The sequence below is a fragment of the Tetrahymena thermophila genome, assembly GCF_000189635.1.
Source record: "Tetrahymena thermophila SB210 genomic scaffold scf_8254597, whole genome shotgun sequence".
In the NCBI taxonomy this organism is placed as follows: domain Eukaryota; phylum Ciliophora; class Oligohymenophorea; order Hymenostomatida; family Tetrahymenidae; genus Tetrahymena; species Tetrahymena thermophila.
In genome coordinates, this window is record NW_002476368.1 from 336,195 (window position 1) to 357,250 (window position 21,056).

At 22.3% G+C, this 21,056-nt stretch overlaps 2 protein-coding genes across 2 annotated transcripts; both read left to right on the forward strand. All coding sequences in view use genetic code 6, as the record gives it.

Annotated features, from left to right (window-relative positions):
* Positions 1 to 1,635: 1,635 nt before the first annotated feature.
* On the forward strand, positions 1,636 to 6,817 carry TTHERM_00344200 (transmembrane protein, putative; the record flags this gene model as incomplete). Its single annotated transcript, XM_001018465.2, has 14 exons — positions 1,636 to 1,819; positions 1,885 to 1,952; positions 2,016 to 2,058; positions 2,123 to 2,238; positions 2,312 to 2,381; positions 2,447 to 2,520; positions 2,574 to 2,622; positions 2,681 to 2,766; positions 2,828 to 3,008; positions 3,071 to 3,162; positions 3,221 to 3,266; positions 3,325 to 5,284; positions 5,423 to 5,583; positions 5,649 to 6,817. The coding sequence occupies 14 exons, from the start codon at positions 1,636 to 1,638 to the stop codon at positions 6,815 to 6,817; spliced, it is 4,299 nt and encodes a 1,432-aa protein (XP_001018465.2).
* A 2,024-nt stretch (positions 6,818 to 8,841) lies between these two features.
* Positions 8,842 to 20,291, forward strand: TTHERM_00344210 (hypothetical protein; the record flags this gene model as incomplete). Its single annotated transcript, XM_001018466.2, has 25 exons — positions 8,842 to 8,947; positions 9,138 to 9,223; positions 9,281 to 9,329; positions 9,387 to 9,543; positions 9,596 to 9,897; positions 9,945 to 9,990; positions 10,079 to 10,185; positions 10,231 to 10,525; positions 11,475 to 11,548; positions 11,600 to 11,649; positions 11,707 to 11,923; positions 12,085 to 12,523; positions 12,576 to 12,767; positions 12,942 to 13,096; positions 13,148 to 13,453; positions 13,506 to 13,634; positions 13,711 to 14,042; positions 14,098 to 14,245; positions 14,733 to 15,099; positions 15,152 to 15,511; positions 16,753 to 17,290; positions 17,358 to 19,028; positions 19,106 to 19,703; positions 19,762 to 19,852; positions 20,180 to 20,291. 25 exons carry the CDS (start codon positions 8,842 to 8,844, stop codon positions 20,289 to 20,291), a joined length of 6,927 nt encoding a protein of 2,308 aa, XP_001018466.2.
* Between the last annotated feature and the right edge of the window lie 765 nt (positions 20,292 to 21,056).

A 21,056-nucleotide genomic window follows, 5' to 3' on the forward strand; every position in this document is an offset into this window, starting at 1 on the left:
AACAAAAACTTTTTCATGAAATAAATATTAATACATTTAAAAAAATAAAAATTTATAATAAAAATTTTGATTATGTAAAGAAGGAACGAACAGTAATTCCTCCTTAATAAAGCCAAAAAAAAAAATTTTTTAACTTCTTTGTGTTTAATCTATAAAATCATTGTAGGGGTATAAGTAAGGTAGACGTTAGTTAGTATAAGAGAATCTACATTGTAAATAAATTATTTATTGTTTTATAAGTTTTAAAATTTCATTTAATTTAGGATTATAATTTTCATGAAATAAATTTATATAATAAAATTTTATTTTTGTAAAGATTATCTAAATATTCATAAAAATTCTGAGATAATTATTATAAATAGATCAAATAGACAGACAAAAGGACAAAAATTGAGTGTTTATATATTTGAAGACTTTGTCATTTTTCATCATTATATAAACTAAATAAGGTTTAAATAAGTTATTGATATGAAAAAAATCCTACTAATAAAAGATGATTTAGGAAATATTTTCGAAATAATTTGAATTTATAAAAATGAAGATTATTCTTACTATACAAAAAAAAGACAGGAGATGTTTTATATTAGTGTCAAATAACTAAATAAATAAATATTTTTAATAACAAATGCCTTCTTTGTTTAAATGTTTCAATCTCTCTCTCACTGTCTGTAATTTAATTCAAAAAAGAATAAATTTTGTTTTACTTCGAACTTATTTAATTAAATACTTCAGTTATTTAGGTTAAAACTATTGCTTTTATTGTTGATTAGATCTATTTTGGAAACAATAGGTTTTTTAATTTAAATCTTTGTAATTAATTGTTTTTCTTAACAGTATTAACCATTTGAATTATTTAAAATAATGCATATTATATACTTCCACATATTCATTCAAATTAAAAATGATGAATAAATAACCTTTAATTTTTCATTCATAATATGAAAGACCATTTAAATAAAAGAAAATATCTAATAATACTTTTTTTAAATAAAAATAATACTTTGATTAAATAATTTGAAAAATAGTTCATTAAGCAAATAAAATATTAACTATATTTTTTTGATGGTTTTTTATGGGCAATCAAATTTTAAAAATAAAGACATTTTTGGAATCTAATTTTTAATTACTCAAATTTTTTTGTAAAACTTACTTTGCATTTGAATTGAACTATTAACTTTATTTCTTTTCATCCATCACTTTTAAATAAGTTAGAAATAATTAATTATTTACCATATAAATAATTATTTATTTTGGAAAATTTACTTCATTAAAAAGTAATGTATGTAAATTTATCATAATAATAATTATTCAATTAATTGCAAATAATAGAGTAAGTGGGTGAATCGCATTTCTGTTTATATATGTATAATTAAATATTACTTTCTAGTATTTTATTATCAAATTTGCTTGTTTTTAAGAGTAAATAATGTGTTGGGAAATCTAGTTAGCTTTATTTTAAATTAGTATATTGATTGATTTTTATTAATTTCCTTACTTTTAAGAAATTTTACTATCAATTCATCAATATTATGCTTAAAAAAAATTAAAGAAAATAACATTATTTAATTTCTAATTACTAAAAATTTTGGAATTATAAAAGTAAATTGAATAAAATTTAGGCTAAAACTTCTGTAAATGTTCTATTAAATAATAATATTCATACTAACACTTCTCAAGTGTTTAGCATCTAACTATTAAGATATGGTCTTCAAAAATGTAATTAGTGACTCTACCATCAAATTGAGTGCTTGTTTTATTAATTAAAACTTTTTTGCGTTATGCTCAAAATAATCAAACAATTAACCTTCTTCCTTATCAGGTATATATTAACTTTTTCTTACTTGAGCAATAATTTAAATGAAACATATTAATATAAAATCACAGTATATGACTTAAACGGCAACTTGATTCAAACACAAGCTACAAATTGTGTTTATATCGGATATATTGGAGTATTTTACATTTAAATTTTTAGTTTTATGTTTAAAACTTAACTATTAAATAAATAAACCAAGGACAACGAAATAGCCCATTTAGACTCATCATACAACTTTTATAGTAGCCTTATTTATATTTATTTTTCTTTAAAATGCTTAAATAATTTTGACCTATTAAATAACAGCTTATAAGCTCAATCCAAGCTATCAGCTCGAAAAATCATAATAATTACCTTCTCCTTATACATTTGGTAAAAGCAATTATGCTATTTTTGATATTGAATACCTCTCCTAAAATAAGGTAATTAAATGAACTCATATTAATTAATTAATCTAAGAATTAATAATTAATTTTTCAAAAATATCTTTTATAGTTTGCAGTAGGAGTTGGTTAACCAATTAATGTTTAAAATTCTTTTTAAGTACTAAATGGGTATTATTAGGGTATTTTATTAAATTTAAAAACCTATGATTTAAGTAAATTTAATCACATATTTTTTAATTTACAGTTTACTAGAATTATCAAATTTACAAGACAATCTCAAAATGCTAAACACTTAATAAAGGAATATTTGATACTGGAGTATCTTTTCTCACTAATTATTTTAATTTCTTACATTATTTAATTTAATAAAGAGTTAGAATGGAGATAATACTTTTATTTCATGCAACGATTAATTTTTGTGTAATAATATTATTTCATTTAAGCATAAAATTAATTTTTTATTGAATATTTATTTTAGTGGGCTAGTATAATCCATTAAATAATCTACCATCAATTCCTATTTATTTATCAACATACACTTAAGCGCTTATTACCTAATACTCTGTAAATATTTTTATTAATTTTACACTTTCTTATTTTAATATATCCTTTCATTTGAAAACAGGCTCAAAATAGTCAATTTATTATTGAAACCATAAATGATAATGAAATTATGTAGTAATTAATTGAATATAATGGTCATCTTGGTTTTACGCTATTGTAATAGAAAGTAGTATAGAATAGTTCTGTAATGATTGCCCAAATAAATAGCAAAAATGTATTTATTCAACAGAAATAGATAATTGGTAATATTATTTATTTTAAAAAGTAAATGTAAAAATAATTTTATTTCACTAAAAATTTTAAGCATACGATTAAGCGTTTACCAACAATTAGCAGGCTTACACTTTTAACTTGAATTCTCCTTCAGATCTAATATAAAGTGGATATTACCTTCCTGTATTTTATAAATTTATTTTATCTTATTCTAAAATAATTTTTTTAAAATAATTAATAGGATCAGGATAAAATACTTTGTCTAACATTAAACAACCAGATTTATCGTAGCTTATTTATTTAATCATTTAAATATATTTTAAATAATGAATCAAATTATTAAAGTTTTAGATTAGAAACAATGTAACACTGGTTCTTTTTATTCAACTTCGTAGCAAAAATGCGTTTTTTGTGATTCTTCTTGCAAAACTTGTACTTAATAAGGAAGCTGTAGTAGCTGCGATTAAAGTTAAAATAAGGCATTGAGTTCTTCTACAAATTTATGTGTTTGCTAAAATAATTTTTATTCTTAAAATTCTAATGGCTAGTGCATAGCTTGCCCTTCTTATTGTCAAAATTGTTCTATTTAAAACTCTTAGATGATTTGTGCCTCATGCCCAAATTACTAAAGTCTTAATAGAAATAATGATTAAACCTGTTCTTGCGCTTCAGGATATTACCAGTAAAACGGTTAAGCTTTTTGCTCTAAGTGCATAGATGGGTGTTAATAATGTAATTCTAACTTATCATGTTAGCTATGTATGCCAAATTATTTTCTAAATGGCTAGGGTTAATGTATGCCATGTCCGTCTTATTGTCAAAACTGCTCAATTAATAATTCTTAAATGATTTGTAGCTCATGTCCAAATTATTAGACTTTTAATAGGAATAATGATTAAACTTGCTCCTGTGCTTCAGGATATTACTAATAGAGTGATTAAGTTTCTTGTTCTAAATGTATAGACGGATGCTAATAATGTAATTCTAGCTAAATTTGCTAACAATGTATGCCAAATTACATGAAAAATAGTGAAGGTAAATGCATAGCTTGTCCATCTTATTGTCAAAATTGCTCAATTTCTAATTCTTAAATGATTTGTAGCTCATGTCCTAATTATTAAGCTCTTAATAGGAATAATGACTAAACTTGCTCTTGTGCATTGGGGTATTATTAATAGATTGGTTAAAATTCTTGTTCTAAATGTATAGATGGGTGTTAGTAATGTAATTCAAACTAAATTTGCTAACAGTGTATGCAAAATTATTAATTAAATGATTAAGGATAATGCTTAAGAGTTTGTCCAAAGAAATAATACTACATTTCTCCTACGTAATGTGGGACCTGTTTTGATTAAACAAACTGTTTAAGTTGCACGGATAGCGGATAAGCTAGTTGTACATAATGTGGAAACAATACTTTCTTGTAGTAAGGAATATGTGTAAATTAATGCGGTAATGAATTTTTCATTTCTGATATCTCAAATAAGACTTGCAAAAGTTGTTAAAGCACATAAATAAATTGTAACTAATGCAGTTACAATTAGAATACTCAAATATTTACTTGCTAAAAATGCGAAGTTGGATTCGAACTATCAAGCTCAAACATTTGTGTTCCTATTTGTCCTTAATCATATAATTTGAACCCATCCACTAATTAATGTGAAAAATGTCTAGTATAGAATTGCTTATCTTGTCCTTCATCATTTAATACTTGTTCTAAATGCGCATCTAATTATTATTTACTAGGAAATAATTCTTGCGTTTAATAATGTCCTTAAAATTATAGTGCTAATAGTAATAACGAGTGTATTTAAATAATTAAGCAAAACCTATTAATAAGTCTTGATTCTCAAGATAAGAACTCTATTTAAATATCACTTAGTGCTTAAGTCTAATAAATTTTAGAGTTATAAAATAAAATATTAATAAACATAAATAATCTCTCTCAAAACTAATTTACTTACAATTCTTCATTAATAAATAACTAATAAATTTCAATCAGCATATTTCCAATTAACCAAATAGATGTTAGTTAAAATGTTACAGTTTTTATGGATAACTAGCTTTTAAATAATTTTAACTTTGCTTATCAGAAAAATCCAATTCTTGTTCACTTATATAAAAAAGAAGATGATAAGCCAGTCGATACTCATATTTCTTAATAGCTAAGCGATGCAAGCAAAGCTGCTTCAACTATAACATTCATTTCCATGATACCACTAACAATTACTGGTTCATTTTGGATTATTTCTTCTCTTTTAGACATCTGTTAACTTATTTATTTGAACTTATTCATTAATACAAAGTAAAATTTCCTTATTAAATATTTAAATTAAATTTATACTTTTAATTAATTTTCTTAAACTGAAATGTTTGTTTTTTTGTTTGACATTACTCAAAGATAAATCTAACTAAAATTTTGTTAAACTAAAAAATGATGTAGAATATCTTCAGAATTAAGACAATTCTTGGAATCTTAAAAGAGTTTTGAAATACCATTCTTCAATTATTTCTCAACATTGCCTAACTACAAAAAAATACATTATTAATCTGATGAGATATTTGAAGAAAATGAATATCAAGGATTCCTTCTTAGTAATCTAGGTAAGTTATAAAAGAATATTTTTTTAATACTTGCATATTATAACCTTAGTTAAATATAATATTAGGTGATTCTCTTTCTTTATTGATAACTCTGCTGTCTCTTATGCTCATTTTACATCTCTTAGCATTGAAATTCAAAGACACAAAGTACGTAGGCAGATATCTCGCCCTTATTAAAAATAACCTTGTTACACCTTTTGTAATTTTAGATTTACTTTGGAGTGTCTACTAAGATATAGGATTCTCTACTATTTTACAGTTGTTCACTGTATAATAACCTGAATATGTTGAAGAATATCTAAATTACTTTATATTTGGATTATCTTTTATTTTCTGCTTCTTCCCTTTTGCACTAATTTATCCTCTAAAATATAAAAATTACCCCATTCTAGAGTAAGCAATGGGCGAACATCTCAGAAATAGCTTCTATAAAATATTTCTTTATTTCAGAAAATTCCTTTATGTGATAATAGCCGGAGGATTACAAATTAGTATAAATGCTTAAATAGGACTACAAATTGGATTACATTTTTGCTCTTTAATAATTTTATTTTGTGTGAAGCCTTACAAATAAAAGTTTTATAATTACAAAGAAATTTTATAAGTAACTTTCTTTCTTGCATCTTCAATATCTTATGCAATAATGATACAATAAAGTGATGACTTAAAAGAATAAGATCAAAAAGATTATCTAACGATGCTAGGTTGGATTATAATTTCATTCTTTAGCATAATAATCTTGTCTGATTTTATTAGTTGTATAAAAGAGGTTTATACCATATTAAAAAAATTTATTTAAAAAATAAAATAAAGTAAAAACATCAATAAAATTCATCCTTAAATTAACTCTGCTAAATCTAACTATGAATCTAATACTAAGAATATTTTCAGCAATGAAAATTTTAAATTATAAGATTCAATTGATACAATTGAGACTATTAGAAAAAAAAGATCTAGAAAAAATAAAAATGGATTTGTCAAAGAAGTGTTTAATCAATTACAAAACCATAAAATTTGTGTAAAAAATGATGAGAATATTTAATAGAAAAAATCACATTTTATTAACTCTTAAATGAATTTAAATTAAAAATCTTCTAACCTTACTTGTATTGAAAAAGAATTGTAAAAAATCTAAATAAATAGCAGAATTTAAGAAAATAGCGACAACAAAGAAGTACCTAGCATGCAATATGATAATATGAGTTGTAGTACATTTAGACCAAGTTTTAGTTGATATATAATTAATACATTCTAAACTTTATAAATATATTATAAATTTTTTATTTCCATTTTATTTTGTAACAAATTTTATATAATTTTTAATTTAATCTCTTAAATGATAATGAAAAAAAATTTATTTTAATTTTTAGAAAATGTTTAATTCAAAAGTATAATTGGTTTTCATTATAATAATATTTCACTGTCAATCAATCTATTTAAATGTTAATATGTAACTAAGAAGGTCATTTTTGTATTATTATTTTTAGAAAAAAGTTAATTTGATTAGATTCTAAAGATGAATGCTAATTATTTTTTGGATATATACATGTAAGATAAAGTAATGAAATTTTAAATACTCAGATTTTAATAGGATAAAATAAAATTAATCAATTTACCATACCATAATTTCTCCTATTAAAAATCCGAACAAAATCTCAAAAATCTACAAATAATTTAAAAGTACTTCTGAAATTTTTTATTCAAGAGTAAGTTGGGAAATCTATCAAATATTGATAACTTAAAGTGTTACATAAATATACATTAGATCAGCACTTTTTTTTACATTTAATTAATCTAAAGCGCATAGATTTTTTAAAAGTTCAAAACAAATATTAAATAATTTTGGGTGAAATGATAAACATTTTTTAGGAAGAATTAATATTAATTAGTAAGATAAATAATCGATTATTTAAATTTCTGATCAATGATTAGTTGCTCCCTAATCACTAAATGGCAAGCTATATTTAAATAATATTTGTAAACTAAAATATTTCCTACGAATAATATCCATATTTATATCTGTTAAATCTAAATAATTTAGCATAATCTTTACATAAAAAATCAATAACAATAGAATTCAGTTCTTTAAATATTTCCTCCCTCAACAAAAATATATTAAGAAAAGATTAGATCAGCACTTTTTTTTACATTTAATTAATCAAAAGCGCATAGATTTTTTAAAAGTTCAAAATAAATATTAAATAATTTTGGGTGAAATGATAAACATTTTTTAATAAGAATTATTATTAATTAGTAAGATAAATAATCAATTATTATAATTTCTGATCAATAATTAGTTGCCTAATCACTAAATGGCAAGCTATATTTAAATAATATTTGTAAACTAAAATATTTCCTACTAATAATATCCATATTTATATCTGTTAAATCTAAATAATTTAGCATAATCTTTACATAAAAAATCAATAACAATAGAATTCAGTTCTTTAAATATTTCCTCAACAAACATATATTAAAAAAAATCAAATATATATTTTTTTAAAAATTTTCTAATTACACTTTTATAATAAATAATAGTTCAATATTAAATAAAGTAAATTAAAAAATAAAATTATCTATTCTCAGAAATTAATTAAAAACATAAACAACTAAAATAAAGCATTTATTCTCATTTATAAAAGAAATTATTATAGTATTAAAAATTTTTTCTAGCTTTGAAAATTTAATATGATTATTGCTACGATTATTTGTCTGTATTTTTAAAAATTCACTTTTATTGCTGCTAAATAAAATTTTTACGTTTAATCAATTAGTTTAAAGAATTTTTAACTTTTTCTTTGATGTATATATGAGTTATGTTAAATAATATCTAAATATTATATTCATTAGTAGATATGAATTATCCTGACTAGAATAACAAGAAATTTTATTCAAATTTGCTTATTTAATTTATTTCTTTTTGTATTAATTAATAATTTCTAAAAAAACCATAAATAAGGATAAAATTTTGTAAATTTAAAGTCATAACAATTAACAGTCACACATACATAAATAATGAAAAAATTTTATCTATTTTTCATTTTTTGTTAGAATCTTATGCTGATATCAAGGTGTTTTTGCCCAGAAAAAAATTAGTGCTATGACATCTTTGAAAATATTTGTAAAGAAATAGATGGGGAAAAATATATTGGTAAAGAAAGATTAAAAGGATTTTGCGTTTAGGATTCATAGTTTTTTAATGAAATAGAATACTGTTTTGGTAAAAATAAAAATGTTTGTATAACAAGAAATAGAAGAATGTGTGTAAATGTAGATCAAACCTAACAATTTGTTGCCATACAAGAAGCAAATAATGAATGTATAGGTTTAAATGAGCAAATTTCTCTTGAAGGTATCCCATAAAGTAAATTTATTTAACTAACAAAATAAGAATTTAATTTTTTTTGTTTTTAAATCAGGTATTTTACATATAAAATAAGGATATTGCTAAAGCAAAAAAAGTGTAATAATTAGAGGAATTACCTAAGAAATATCAAATAGATATTTTCTTTGTAAGGATTAAAAAATAAAAAGGACTAACAGATTATTAAAAGGCATATTTTGTCCTATCGATGATAATATCTGTTATGACTCTTTTTAAGGGATTTGCTAATTTTTAGATGACAATCAAAATATATCTGTAATTTTTATTACTTTTTCTTATTTTTTATTCTCAAATATATTCTAAAAATTTTAGGGCATAGCTTTCAATCGTTAATGTGCAATTAGTGGTCTTTTTTACTCAAGTAAATTTGATTTTATTTGGAATTATTTTAATTTTCAATAAAATCAATTTTAAAAAGGTATTGTTAAATGCAATAAATAATATTGTAAGAAAAAATAAAATCCAAATAATCCATATTCTTAAGAAGGCTGCTTTCCTTTTGATATCAATGTTTAAACAGTTGGGATAGATTAGAATGGTTACTGCGTTTAGCAAGACTAACCAAATGCTGTCTGGTAATTTTACTAAAATTATATTTTGATAATTAAAATATCTAAACTATTCAAGGTGTATTTCTGGATAGTTTTGTCTTGATGATTAAAATGGGAATGCTTGCAAATCTCTTACTACAGAAAAAAAACTAAATCGATATGCTAGATAATCAATAACGGGTTTTTGCTTGCCTTACTTAGACCCATTAGGATAAGGTGATCAAATAGAAACTTGCGTTACAGGTACATGTATTTATACTAATATAAATACAAGTATGAATTACTGTATTATTATGGGAAATATGGTCTAAGGAAATTTAGTAACTGGTGTTGATATCTACTAACAATGTCTTAACTAAGATTAGATAACTTCACATTGTAATTATATTTTTTGTTTTTCTTCTTATTAAGATTTTTTAACACAGAAATAGCTTCTTGCTTTGGATTGTCACTTTGCATACTTTAAATTGGGTAATTAACAATTAAAAATAAAATAATATTTATAGATTTTTATAAAAGTAAATTATAATTAATTATTTCATTTAAATAATTATCATAGAGGAGGATTATAAAAATGTCAGACACTATAAGATTTTGATCCAAACTTCCCTAATTTAATTTATAGATCCAAAAATTCTAACTAATATTGCTAAGATTTAAATATGCGTATTTTTTTTAAATTAATAAAATATATTAAAATGTAATAATTAGCTAATAGCATCGGTTGTATGGATGGCATGTTTTGTATCAATACAGACAACAATAATAAATGTGAAGCAATGAGCTCTCCTACTGATTTAAATAAAATTGGCAGAGATTCAAGCAATTAATAGTGTTTACCATAAAGCATAATTCTAGCAAGTAAATGCTAATAGCAATTCTGTATATCGATGGGAGAATGTATACCTTTGTCTGATTAAAATCCTGGCAAAGAAAAAGACACCCATTTATGTCTTCCAAAATAAAACTATGGTAAATATGGAGCATCTAACTGCTATACCAAAGGGTATTTCTAAAAATTATTTTCAATTTATTTAAAAAAACTATAACAGCTCATTAATTATTATTTTTACATTTAAAAACTGCTTTCACAAATATTTGTTTTATTCAAACTTATTTGATATTTAATTTTCTTTAAAATTTAATTAATTATTTTAGAATTAACAAAAATGAATTATAAAAATTATTTTATAGAAAAATTTCTTAAAATTTTAGTAGAATGAATTTAACATTGACTCCTAAAATTTAACTTTAAGTTTAATTCTTTTTTACTAAAAAACATTTTATTTTTTACTCTGAAATAAAAAAATACAATTGATAAAAATAATTATTCTAAATTCTCTAAGACATTTTGATTTTAGTATTTTTCAAAAAAACTAAAAATTTCTAAATTAAGGCTCAAAATGGAATGAATATTATCTTTAATTATATTCATTTTATTACCTCGAAACATAATAATTTGAATATTTTTTTCAATTAAAACTGACAAAGTAAGGGTAAAATTTTTTAGGGAGGTTGCCTTTATATCTTAAGTTATTAAATCCTAAAATTTAATTTAAAAATATTTTATTCTTAAATAAAAAAATATAATTGATAAATAAAACTATTACTCTAAATTCTCTAATATATTTTATATTTAGGACTAATTTTCAAAAAAATAAAAAAATTACTTAATTAATGCTAAAAATTGTCTTTAATTCAATTCATTTTGTTATCCCTTAGCAAAAAATTTGATTTTTTTTATCAATTAAAACTGACAAAGTAAGGGTAAAATTTTATAGAGTGGTTACCTTTATATCTGAGGATTTAGAGTAATTAATATGAAGCATTTTGATAGTTAATTTAGCTATTTTACCAATATTATGAATTTAAAATAGAATTATTTATTTTTTTATAAATTTATGTATAATTTAATATTAAATGCTTTATTAAAATATGATTTTGTTTAAAAACAGATACTGTCTATAAATAAACTCAAACGGATTAGCTTATTGTGTTAAGTTAGATTTTGAAAACCCAAATTTAATAGGTAATTAATTATTTCAAGGCAAATAAAGAAATTTATATCTTATTAATAAAGGAATTCAAAAGGATACTTAGCTGTGTATTAAGCAGAATTAACCAATAGCAGTAATTTTATTTATTTAACTGATAGATTTAATTTCTTAACACTAATTAAAAAATAAGATTATGTGTGCTTAGCAATAGTTCTGCATCAATCCTTTAACACTAGTTTGTTAACTTATTGATTTGTCTAAAGGCATGTGCGTGGATCAAAATGGAATGTGTGCATTTAATGGTTCATGCTTCAGGTGTCATATTGATTAATGCTTGTCATCAATAACCGAAAAAAAATGCTAAGATCTTATTCAACCTTATGCTATTTATTGTACTGACTATTAAGGTACTAACTTACTTAATTTAAAAATTTAAATTTAAACTTAATTACCCAAAAGCAACTAAAATATTTATTAAAAATTTAATTCATACATACCATTAAAAATTAAGATAATTTTTAATTCAAATTACTTAATATTAAAACATTATTCTTTGACTTTCAAAAAGGCGTTTGTGCTGATCTAAATAAAGGAACTTGCTTAATTTGTCCATAAAATTATTGTGATATTTAAAATAGTGGAGCATGCATAAATTCTAACAGTTTACTAAGGTTAATTGTGGGTAATTCTTGTATAACATAGCTTAAAAATTTCAATAATAAATGTGTTCTTTAAAGTATGGATTTTCCTGACTCAAATGGGGATATGCTTTGCACAAATAACTAAGGCTTTTGCTAAAAGATTTCTTAAAATAACAGAAATTGTCTTCTATGCCCTCAATACTACATCAATCCAGGTAATGATGTATGTTACAGTCTTGAAGAAAAATCTCACTATTAGTCTTAAGATTATTAGCTTTTTTTTGATATGAAATTGCAATATATCAAATAAGACTGCTATGATTAGCAATTCTGTTTACATGACCCATCAAAAAAGTGTCCAAAAGGGTAAATTAAACAAATTTTTGTAATCGATTTTAGCTGAATATTTAAAAATTAGTTGTTTTTCTTGTACTTCTCCATCTTTTTGTACTCAATGCATTTAAGGCTACTTTTTGTATTAAGCTTCTTCTGTTAAATAAATTTGCATTTAATGCAGATCAGATATATATTAATATACTGAAGTTTAATAGTTCTACTTATAAACTCCAACCTATACTTGCTTAGACTGCTCAGCTGAGAGCGAATTATGGTAAATCTTTATTTCTAAAAAAAATAAATAATTTACATAACTTATCAATAATTTAACAAAAATATAACATATTTCCTTCATTAAACTAAAATAAGAACAATCAAAACACAAATAATTATTTATTTCTAATTTAAAAGAAATATTTTCTTTTAGATTAATTATTTTTTAATATAGGAATCAACCTTCTAATAGTTATAAAACTTGCAAAAATTATATTGTATATTTTGATTCTAATGTTTAAATCCTCCAAGGAGACTTAGAGGCTACAAACTTTTTAGTATAATCAATCTCTGGTTCATATCAGCTGACAAATAACTAAATAAATTTATGTAAAATATTTTTTTTTCAAATATTATAATTCAATTTATATTTATTAATAGGTTAAAATTCATGCTAATCCTGTGTACAAGCTTCATCAAGCTCTGTAAGTTGTATTAAATGCTAAAAAGGATATGTTTTAAATGATGGAGTATGCGAAAAGTGCCCTAGTAACTGTGAAAATTGCTAGTATGCAACATTTATTTCTGGCTTTGCATAATTTAAAGATCAAATCAATTATGATTCAAGCTAGTTACAATATTTTAATTTTATTTTAATTTGCATCCGATGCAAAGACAAATTCATTGTCTCATATGATCTTTTATCTTGCTAGAAATGTGAGGCCAACTGTGATGAATGCTAATATGGTAAGAAAGAAATAAAAATAATTAAAAATAATCAAACCTTTCAAAATAAAAGAAAACTAAGATGAAGTACTCAATTTTTACACATAGAAACTAACAATAGTCACTTAAAATGAATTTGCTTTAGGCAATTATATTAAAAAGTGCATAAAATGCAAAGATGGTTTTTCTTTATTTTATGATGGTAATTTTATTGATTTAGTTTGAAATAAATAAATGATATTATATTTGACATATTTAATATATTTTAAAATAAAAAGGATTATCTTGTGTAGAAAATATATAAAATTGCGATTATAATAGCTTATTGGTTTCATATGGGTAAAAGCAGTTTGACTTAACTGAAAATTTATGGACTTATAATTTAGGTAGTGCCTACAGTGGGTCTATATAAATTTGCAAGTAATGTAGTATAAATTATTACATGTAAACAGATTAATCTTCATGCTTTTTAGGTTGCTCAACTAATTCAAAAGATTGTTCAGTTTGTACATCAGATCTTTCTTCAAATATTATATGTCAGTTTTGTAGTGCAAGCTCTGTTTTAGATATTCAGAGGTTTTAATGCAAATAGGATAAATGCTAAAATAATGTAAACTTCATTCATTCTATTTCATCCATTATAATTTTTAATAATTTAATAAAAGATTTTTGGATGCTCAGAATGTTATTAATATTTTGACTCTTAATCAAAATAAAATGTGTATCAATGCACTAAATGTAATGATTAATTTAGTATCCCTTCAATAAATGGGTGTCTTAAATGCCCTTAAGGCTGCTCTAAATGTTATGAAGGTAAAAAATAATATCTTATTAATTCTCAAATTAATTTCTTTATTTTTATTATATTTTACTTTTCAAAATTAAATTTAATTATTTAAAGTTACTTGATTGCAATTAATTTTATATTTAAAACTATATACAAACAATTTCTTTTTCAGTGATAAAGCATACTTGAGGTTAAATTTACTTTTTCATTATTTAATTAATGCCAAGTTTTTTTATAACTGTAAATACTCATATATTAAGAACCCTCCTAATTCAAAACCTAAAAAATTACCTTATTTACTTAGGCACTTTTTTTTGGGCAAAAAAGATACTTAGGGAATGCCTTAATTAATGAGCATTTACAGTATTTTAAATAAAAATTAATTTTCTAAAAAATTTTGTTTATTTTGAGCATAATTTATGCTCGTTGCTTACAGTTTATTTATTATAGAATTAATAAATCAGATGGCGTATTCTTTATCGATTAAAATTTAATGAAATTATTTAAAAATAGGAACCAGAACATTTAATTTTACTTCATAGCTTGTTTACAAAAGAACTCCTTTTAATATTTAAGAAAGAATTAATTACAATAGCACAATAAATAACTACTAATTATTTTGCACTGAATGCCAAGAAGGATATTATTTTGATTAGCAATATAAGCGATGTAATAAAATAAAATGTGGATAGTATTGCTTATAATGTGTATTGATAAATAATAAACCTCAATGCATTAAATGTAATTACGATTCACTATCAACTTTAATTAATCAATTCTTTGTTGGTATGCTGTACTTCAAAAAAAGTTATATTCCTAATTTTTAAAGTATGATCTCGTTCACTTAAGATGGTGATGACTGCTAAATATGTCCAATAATGTATATTTTTTTTATTCAATATATTTTTTTAAGAAATTAATGTTTAAAATAGGTGTGAAACTTGCATCTAAAATAAAGATGTAACTCAAAACCCTCTATATTTATATGATGCTGAATGTTTTTCTTGCAGGAATAATTTGCCCTCTAGCTATGTTCTTAATAATTATTAAATTACTTATGATAAAGACAGAAGAAAGTGCTATCTTTGCCAAAAGGAAGACTAAGGGTGCTTTTACAGAAAACAGTAGAGCATATATGTCTAATGTTTAGATATAAATAGTAGATTAGGTGATGGAACTCGTTTGAATCCTATCAATTACAATAGATTAAATGAAGCAAATATTGACTAGCTGATTTTAAATGAGATAAATTTCGATGAAGCAATAATCTTCTATAATGAGTTGTAAGTTAAGTAATTAGATTTATAATTGATTTTCCTTGGGGATTTATGCACAGAGTATAAGACTCAAACCATTTCATCTAACTTAAAAAATCTTATCAGGTCTCTGTAATTTGCTACCATTAGCATAAGCTCTATTTCTTCACAAGGATAAAACATAGTTTTTTAATAACTAAATTCTTTACAAATATCTGGGTTTAATGAAGTTTATTTCTAAAATATAACTTTTCAGCCAAAATATTAAGATAATTCCTTTGGGTTAATTATAGTAGATTAAAACTTGACAGAATTTTAAATAATTGGATGCAAATTTTATTAGAGTTATTTGAGCACTCAATAAATATTATAATTAAATATTTCGACTTTGCAAAAAGCTAATGTTTTACTACAAAAAGTTGAATTCTCAAACGTTTAAATTGCCAAAAAAAATTAGCTTCTTCAAATCTAAAATGTATTCTAAAATTCTCAATTAAATCTAACTATGAATCAAATATAATTCAATAATGTAATTAATTAAGTTATTCTTTAAAATTAACAAAATAGATTTTTAATTTTTTTCTTATTTTAACTTTTTTTTATCATGTAATTTCTCTTTTATTAGACAAAATTTTTGAAAAATGTTCACTTAAACTATCTATTTATTAAATAAAAATTATTTTTTTTTAAATTTGGTATAATTGTCATAAAATATAAGAGAATACAAGATGAATTGATGATTAATGTTTTTTATATTTTTATTTAAATAATAAGGTTGAATTTGATGGAGCTTCATTAGTCTCTATAAATATGAATGATGTCACAATTTTAGTTTAAAATTTTACATTTTTAAAATCAAGATTAACTTAAAAAACTATTTTATTTGATTTAAAGCAAAATTTTTAAAAAAATTAGTAAATTAATATTTAATTTAATTAATTTACTTTTGATTAAAGCATTTTATAATTTGAGTCTTAGATTCTCAATTCTAACTTTCTAACAGCTTTATAAATAAATAACTTTGTCATAGTTTAAAGTACTTTACAATAGTCACAGTTTTAGGCCTGTCCACTGATAATTTCAAACATCTTTGATATAAATGGATTTTAGATTATTGAAACTAGTATTATCAACTATATAATTTTTTAGCAGTAAGTTAGCTAATCAAATTCTGAGTTAGTTTAGTCTTCAAGATTATAGAAATTTAAAATTTAAAATAATTTAATAAACTCCTAAAACTCCTTGTTATATAATTATAATACATTCCAATAAAATAGCTAATAATCTATTTCAATAAGTGACATAAATTTAACAGGAAATACATTTTTGTCTGATACAATCCAAGCTATAGTCTAAATTGAAAATATTAACACAGTTTAATTGACTGATGTTTCAATGGTTGATAATATTCAATTTGTATTTATTAAAGTAAAAAGTAGTGAAAACATATTAATTTCTAACATTTAGTAAACCTAAACAAAAAACTAATAAAACACTCCTCAAATATGCTAACTTCAAGAAATAACAAATTATATAAATATTAATAATGTAAAATTATCAAATATTAACATTTAAAACAATTTAATAGTAATTTAAAATGCTTTAATAATCTAAGATAACATAAAACTATACATTAATAATAAATACCCTAAAGGGATATTTTTAAACGGATTTGTAGGTGAAAATGTGAATCTTATTTATAACTCTAATATGTAAAATGCTTCTCCTGTATCAATAAACTCAAAATAAGATATTTTAGTTGATATTTAAAATGTTGTTCTTTCTAATAGCAAATACATATCCGATTTAAATAAAGTATTAATTATATTTTAAATATTCGTTTTATTTATTTGAATTTATAATTAAAAATTAATTATTTAAGATATCATTAGGGTAGGTCTCTTTTGGTTTTTACTTTTAAGCTCCAACTGTGAGTGTAGCATTTAAAAATTCAAAATTTCTTTACTTAGACACTAACAGTCCTTTTAACTGGATTTCAGGTGCTGTAAAATAAATTAGTTTTTTGTCTTGTCAGTTTGAAAACCAGGATTTGATAAGCTAATAAAGCTATCTAAATACAAAAACCTCAAAAAATGGAGGATTTATTTAAATAATTAGTGAAATTATTATTATGAAGCAATCTTATTTTATTGGAGGGTTAGCAATTAATGGAGGAGCTATTTATTGGATATCTTAGAATAAAGGCAATTTATACATGTTTAATTGTACATTTAGCAACAATATGGCTTTTCATTTAAACGATTTTGAAACCTAAGGAGGAGCACTTTTTATAGATGGACTGTTATCATGGTCTTAAGATATTTTTATTAGCCAAACAATATTTTCCACAAATTTTGCTGTTTTTAAAGGAGGAGCTCTGCAAATAAAAAGTAGTGCCTCTCCTAGAATTGTTTTAATTATTGAAAAAAGCGAATTTATTGATAATTTTTCTCTATAAGGTGGTAATTTAAATTTTGAGAGCTAAGCAATTACAAAAGCAGCAGTATTGTTTAAAAACATAGTTTCTAAAAATAAAATTGAAACTTTAACTAAATAATATGAAATTACCTCTCATATCGATAATCTGATATAAAAATTATATAGAACCAATAACTATTTATTTTCTATTTAGGAAGTGTATGAAGTTGATATAGAAAATTCCTCATTCTAAATATTTTGTGAAAATATTTCTCAAATAGATTAAAGTTAAATTAAGAATCAAATTTTTTAAAAGATGCTTTTCATAGAAAATGCTTATAGATATCAAGAAATGAATAACATTTACTAAAAAAATACTTTTTTAAATAATCTTGTTAATATTACACAAGTCTAAATTATAAATATTTACAATGCAACTGTATCTAACAATTAAAATATCATAAATAAAGTAGATTTATCTTCTCCAATAAATCAGATATAGAATATCTTTTATTTAAATAGCTAAATTTGTACAATTTATTAACTAAATTCTAGCTATAATGTCTGCAGATCATGTTAACAAGGAATAATTTAAATTATTGCATAAGAAATACTTATTGAAAATTCATCTTTTCAAAATAATATAGCATTGCATGGATCAAGCCTTTATCTTTCTTAAACTTAAACTAATTCATAGAAAGACAAATAAAATAAATTTCAAATCTAAAACTCTTATTTTAAAAATAATGAAGGCTTAATTAATGGAGGAGCAATTTTTTTAAAGAGCTCTTCTTTGTAAATAAACTAATCTGTTTTTTATAAAAATATTGCTTCAATATCTGGAGGGGCTATTTACTTGGAGAATGACCAAAAATTAATTTTAATAAATCAAATAGAGTTGACTAAAAATATTTTCGCGGAGAATCAATCTTAGTATGGAGGAGCAATAGCTTCACAGACATGCTAAAGTGTTAATAAATACTCAAATAATACTTTTATTTTAAATAAAGCTCTTTATTATGGATAAAATATCAAAAATTTTCCAACAAAGCTGAATCTCTATCTAAATAAAACTTTATTGAAGCTAAATTAACCTGAATATAGAATTAAAAATCATTAAGGAGGTCATTTATAAGTAAATTTTTATAAAAACTTTATTTTACTTTTAAAAACAAAATAATTAATTCAATAAAATTAAATTAAATTAACTAGGAGAACATAGCTTTTAAACTTTCAAATGATGAAAATGAAGAACTTACCGCTTTGTAAAATAATGCTACTCTGAATGTTAAAATAATTAGTGGTAAAGGTATATTAACTAATAATAAAATTAAGCAATAAAACGGAGTATTTAATTTAACTCAATAAATTGAACTTTTTTCTATCTTTAATGAGTTAATTGTTTTGGAAATAACCTCTGATTTGATTTAAACTACCGAATTCAATAGTTAAGAGTAAGTTATAGGATATAGTTTAGCATATTCATTTTTGATTTATGTTCAAATGGGTTAGAGTTGCCTTAGAGGCTCAACTCCTAATCAAGTCCAAAATGAATTTTATAAATGTAACAAATGCATAGACTCATACAATTTAGATGGTTCTAACGCTTGCTATCCATGTCCAAATTAAGAAGTTTTATGTTAAGGTGACTAGATACTATTGTCTCCTTAATATTGGCGAGCTAATCAAAATTCTTCAGTTTTGTATAAATGTAAAAATTGCGTTGGAGATTATAAACTTTATTCTAAGTCTGATTCACTTTAAAAATCTAATGTTTTATTAACTGATTAAAATTATTATTGCAAAGAAGGTATGTTTATTAAATTTAAAAAATATTTTAGTATTCAATCAAATCACAAATAAAAAAGGACACATTGGCGCTCTCTGCGAAGACTGCGATAGGATTGGATTGTATTGGGGAGAACCATACTACATGAATTTAAACTAAAAATGTTAAAAGTAAAAATTATTAATTTAAATTTAAAATATTTTTAATACTTCTCTTCAACTTTTAAAAAAAGGTGTAGTTAAGCATTATTCATGGAGATGATTTATCCAATATTTATGATATCATTAGGATATTTAATTTTAATATTTATGACTAAGCAAACTTTAAAATAAATATAATCTAGATTATTATTAAAAGTGATATTTTTGCTCTTTCAATAACCCTCCTATCATGATGAATACATTTTCATAAGTATAATCAAATATTTTCTATTTTAGTCTTTTATGATAGGAATAATAATGAGCTAAAATAGAAATTTCATAAGCATAATATAACAGATATTCATTGATATTAGCAAAGCTTCAATATCCTAATACAGAATATTGGAATGCTTGCAGCATTAAATATCTTAATAAGAGACAAGTATTATTTTCGGGAGTATAAATTTGATGATAATTACTTGGATAGTTTTAGTGCTTTGCTATATTTTATATTGCCTTTACCTAAAGAATTACAAAAAATATAGATATTGGAAATATTAGATGATTATTTTTTCTCTCATTAATATCTACTGTTCTCAGAATGCCATTTTATTAAAAGTCTACAAATCAGTAAATTTTTATTTATAATTCAGTTAATTTTTTTTGACTTAAAATACCTCATATTCTTATTTACTAAAGCTTTAAAAATCACCATTTTTCTAAGTTTGTTTTAATATAATTATTTTTAATTATTTATTTTTGATAAAATTTAAATTTTAAATTTATTAAATTTCAAAAAAAAAATTCTTAATTTGGAATATAAAAGAATATAAAACTGAATGAAAATAATTTTAAAAATTAAACTATCTTTTTTTTAAAAACAGGTAAGATGCTAAGTCTTTGATAATATTTATTTTGTTACAGATTTCTTATCATTATATTGCAATTAAGAGCAATAAAACTTTTAAAAAATTCTGCTAGTAGTTTTTTTTAATTTAGCTTTAATATTGCCATCATCTATTTTACTGATCATGCTTCATAGAAGGCGGTTTTTCATTAAAAGTTACTTTAATTAAATTACTTTTGGGTTTTTCATTTCTGAATACAGAACTAATTATTATTTCTGGGATTTGCTTAAGCTCTTGTATAAGAATTTCTTTGGTCTAATATTTTATTATTCCTACAATGTTACTTCAATTCAAATTATAGCATCTATCATAATTTCATTTATTTA